The sequence below is a fragment of the Myotis lucifugus genome, unplaced genomic scaffold (assembly GCF_000147115.1).
Source record: "Myotis lucifugus unplaced genomic scaffold, Myoluc2.0 scaffold_119, whole genome shotgun sequence".
NCBI lineage: Eukaryota > Metazoa > Chordata > Mammalia > Chiroptera > Vespertilionidae > Myotis > Myotis lucifugus.
Window position 1 is genome coordinate 2,631,043 of NW_005871167.1, and position 4,507 is coordinate 2,635,549.

At 60.1% G+C, this 4,507-nt stretch overlaps 1 protein-coding gene across 2 annotated transcripts; it reads left to right on the top strand.

The window, feature by feature from the left end:
• Positions 1-705: 705 nt before the first annotated feature.
• On the top strand, positions 706-4,507 carry ZBTB39 (zinc finger and BTB domain containing 39). 2 transcript variants are annotated; one of them, XM_006093605.3, is made up of 2 exons: positions 706-814; positions 2,184-4,507. In XM_006093605.3, the coding sequence occupies exon 2, from the start codon at positions 2,228-2,230 to the stop codon at positions 4,361-4,363; it is 2,136 nt and encodes a 711-aa protein (XP_006093667.1). In that variant the 5' UTR covers positions 706-814; positions 2,184-2,227; the 3' UTR covers positions 4,364-4,507. The 2 variants fall into 2 exon arrangements, with proteins under 2 accessions (XP_006093667.1, XP_006093668.1); XM_006093606.3 differs by lacking the exon at positions 706-814 and adding an exon at positions 1,224-1,807.

Consider the following 4,507-nt stretch of genomic DNA (forward strand, 5'->3'; position numbering starts at 1 on the left):
ATGTTTGCTTTCATTATAACCTACCACCAGTTAGTACGATTGCGGGAAAGGGGACACAAACGAGCTGATGATCGCTGAACAGCCACACCGGCTTAGATCAGCTGTTACCGTCCTGTGTGCTCCTCTCTCCCCGTCCGTCCGTCCGTCCGTCCGTCCATCCATCCATCCAGGAATCACGGAGCCCTCCCTGTGCCTGCGTGGGGGTTTGCGCCCGGCTGCCTCTCACCGCAGGGAGATAGGACAGAGGCTGGAACTGCAGGGCCTGGAGCCCGAGGAGCTCCTGCGTCCTGGGGAGGGAGAGCCGGGGGACAGGGGGGGCGACCAGAGCGTGGACAGGAGCTTGGAGTTGGGATCGGGACCAGCGGGAGGAGGGAGCGGTCCTCCGCCTGGCGGATCGGCGCTTCAGAAAAGCCGAAACCGAGGTGGGGTGGCGGGAAACGCGCCCCAAAACCTGCTCGGGGGGGCCCGCCCGGGCGGTACACAACCCCGCCCGGGGTGGAAGCAGCCCCCAACCGGGGGTCCCGGGCCGCCCCGGGGGCACCCTTCAGGCTGGCGCTGGGACCCCCTCATTTTTTTCTCCCGGTTTCCGCCGTGCAGGGCGCTCCGACCAACTGCGGGGGGCCTGCCTCCTCCAGACGGCCGGGGGCGCTCGGGCCCGGCGGCGGGGCGGCCCGGCCGGCGCGGCGAGCGGCGCGGCGGATGGAGAGTCTGGCCGCGGCCGGCGGCGCCGCCTCCTCGTCGGGCCGGGCACGGCGGGGCCGGGGCCTTTGTGTGAGGCGGCGGCGGCGATGGTGCTGGGGCCCCGCGGAGCCGGGTAAGCGCGGCCGGGCCGAGGGTTGCCCTCGCCGGGGCCCGACCCCCGCCCTGGCCTTCCTCGCTCTCGGCGGGCGCCCTCCTGCACGCTCCCCTCGCCGGACCCACCTCCCCGGCGCCCGCCCCGCCGCCCGTCCCTGGCCTCCGGCGGCCCCGCGCCCCGCGCACCCCCGCCCCTCTGGAGTCGCCGGGGAATCGCGGCTCTTCGGGGAGGGAGGGACCGAGGTGCCGGCTGCCCCGCAAACGGAGTGCCCCGGCCCGATCCAATGCCCCTTCTCCCGGATTCGGCCTCCGGAGGGGAGACCGGCGCCCCGAATGGTGGAGGTGCCTCCTCGGAAGTTCTGAACCTGCCCCCGCCGACCCCCACTCGGGCTGCCCCGCGCCCCGACCCGCTGCCGGCCGAGTGTGGCCGCCAGGGCCTGGGAGATGCTTGGCTGGCACCCAGACAATGCCCGGAGCGCCCGGGAAAGTTGGGAGTTAGTGGAGTGTGCGGGTGGAGAAGGGGCTGCGCGCGGACAGGAGCCAGCAGACCCGGGGAAAGGTGTGTCGAGCAGGTCTTGGACCTGCACAGTGAGATGTTTTCTCATGGCAGCAAGTAAATCCCTTAGTTCTTGTCAACATGAGTAGGAAACCTGGAGAGGGTGGTGGAAAGGCATCCAGCATATTTAAGATGCCACAGTTGCGTTCTGCTTTGCTTGACTCCTTTGGGTTCTGAAGCATTTTAACTTCATCCACAGCTGACAAGGAATGTGGCAGATCAGTATCTGAATGGCTCTGGGTTATGGAGAGGAGCGAGCAGGCAGGTAGTACAGGTAGGGAGAGAGAGGAACTCAAGAGCGAGCAAGAGATGTACTTAGGGACTGAAAGGACACGCAATGTTAGAAAACCAAAAGGTGGAGGGAGCATCCTCAGCAGTGAAAGGAGCGTTGCTAACTGTTCAAATTTTATGTGCAGGACATTTGGCGTCGTAAGGGAAGAGAACATGCGTAATGAGGTAGGACAGCTTGTGTTTAGGAGGAAACTCATTGGAGCCAGCTGCTCTGGTCATGAAGTGTAAGAGTGTGTCTGAGCGGATACCTCCAGCTACAGCCTCTCTTACTGACTCTTAAAGACCAAGCTATCAGATTTGTTTCAGTGGTTTTGGCTTTTGTCGTAACAGCTCTGTACTTGGGTCTATGCAGGGAGAGGGGTGATCGTTCTGTCATGTTTGCTGTCCTTGCTCTCAGCAGAATGGAGCAGCTCCCCATGTCTGTTCACTCTGCTCCCCACCTGAGGCTTAGAAACACCCCGACTGGCAGTGGTTTCTCCTGCAGAGCACCCGCCTGCAGGGATGCGTTTGGCCACCCATCTTTTCCCTTTGCTGTCCACAGATTAACCGTGCTGATAAGGAGGCAACTTCACAGGAGCTGCTAAGATGGGCATGAGGATCAAACTACAAAGCACCAACCACCCCAACAACCTGCTGAAGGAACTCAACAAGTGCCGGCTCTCGGAGACCATGTGCGATGTCACCATCGTGGTGGGGAGCCGCTCCTTCCCGGCCCACAAAGCTGTGCTGGCCTGCGCAGCTGGCTACTTCCAGAACCTCTTCCTGAATACTGGGCTCGATGCCGCCAGGACCTATGTGGTGGACTTTATCACTCCCGCCAACTTCGAGAAGATTCTGAGCTTTGTCTACACATCTGAGCTCTTCACAGACCTGATCAACGTTGGGGTGATCTACGAGGTAGCTGAGCGTCTGGGTATGGAGGACCTCCTCCGGGCCTGCCACTCCACCTTCCCTGACCTGGAGAGCACTGCCGTGGCCAAGTCCCTGACCAGCACCAGTGAGAGCCACTCGGGCACCCTGAGCTGTAGCTCAGCAGAACCTGCCCATCCCCTTGGAGAACTCCGGGGTGGCGGGGAGCACTTCGGTCCTGATAGAAACTATGTTTTACCTAGTGATGCTGGAGGAAGCTATAAAGATGAAGAGAGAAATGTTACCGGTGACTCTAACCATAGCCTGCCCCTGCCACAGCAGCCATTGCCGCCAAAGACGGAAGACCATGATAATCCTGCTCCTTTCCCATCTGTACCTAATGTGGTGACCCAGCCAGCCCTCGGCACTGCCAGCATGGGCATCCAAACCAGCACAAGCTCCTGCCAGCCGTACAAGCTTCAGAGCAATGGAGACTTCAGTAAAAACAGCTTCTTCCCCCCGGACAGTGCGATAGACATCACCACTGGGACCAACTCCTGTCTGAGCAATAGCGACCACTCCAAGGACCCAGGCTTTGAGCAGATGGATGACCTCCAGCTGGAGGACCTGGGGGATGACGACTTGCAGTTTGAAGACCCCACCGAGGAGATCGGCACAGCTGAGGAGGTGATTGAGTTGAGCGATGACAGTGAGGATGAGCTGACTTTTGGAGACAATGACAACCGGGAGAATAAGGCCATGCCCTGCCAGGTGTGCAAGAAAGTTCTAGAGCCCAACATTCAACTGATCCGACAGCATGCTCGGGACCACGTGGACCTGCTGACAGGCAACTGCAAGGTATGCGAGACCCACTTCCAGGACCGAAACTCCCGGGTGACCCATGTCCTGTCTCACATCGGGATTTTCCTCTTCTCCTGCGACATGTGTGAAACTAAGTTCTTTACCCAGTGGCAGCTGACGCTCCACCGACGGGATGGGATATTTGAGAACAACATCATTGTCCACCCCAATGACCCCCTGCCGGGGAAGCTGGGCTTGTTTTCAGGGGCAGCCTCCGCAGAATTGAAATGCGCTGCCTGCGGGAAGGCACTGGCCAAAGATTTCCACGTGGTCCGGGGCCACATCCTAGACCATCTGACCTTGAAGGGCCAGGCCTGCAGCGTCTGTGACCAGCGCCACCTCAACCTCTGCAGCCTCATGTGGCACATGCTGTCCCATCTCGGCATTTCGGTCTTCTCCTGCTCTGTCTGTGCGAACAGCTTTGTGGACTGGCATCTCCTAGAGAAGCACATGGCTGTGCACCAAAGCCTGGAAGACACCCTCTTCCGCTGCCACTTGTGTAGCCAGAGCTTCAAGTCGGAGGCTGCCTATCGCTACCATGTCAGCCAGCACAAATGCAGCAGCGGCCTTGACCCCCGGCCTGGCTTTGGGCTGCAGCACCCAGCTCTCCCGAAGCGGAAGCTGCCAGCGGAGGAGTTCCTGAGTGAGGAGCTGGCTTTACAGGGCCAACCTGGGAACAGCAAGTATAGCTGCAAGGTCTGTGGCAAAAGATTTGCCCACACAAGTGAGTTCAACTACCACCGGCGGATCCACACGGGCGAGAAGCCGTACCAGTGCAAGGTGTGCCACAAGTTCTTCCGAGGCCGATCGACCATCAAGTGCCACCTGAAGACGCACTCGGGGGCCCTCATGTACCGCTGCACAGTCTGTGGCCACTACAGCTCCACCCTGAACCTCATGAGCAAGCACGTGGGTGTGCACAAAGGCAGCCTACCGCCCGACTTCACCATTGAGCAGACCTTCATGTACATTATCCATTCCAAAGAGGCGGAGAAGAGCCCGGACAGCTGACTGGGTCCCACCGGAGCCAAGGGGAGCTCCCAGGTGGCAGCCAGGACATTGACTTTCTAGTGGCTGTTCATCCCACCCTAGCCGAAGTTACAGTTTTGCCTTGCTGGGAATTCTGTTCTGTCTTGCGTTTAAAGAAGAAAAAAA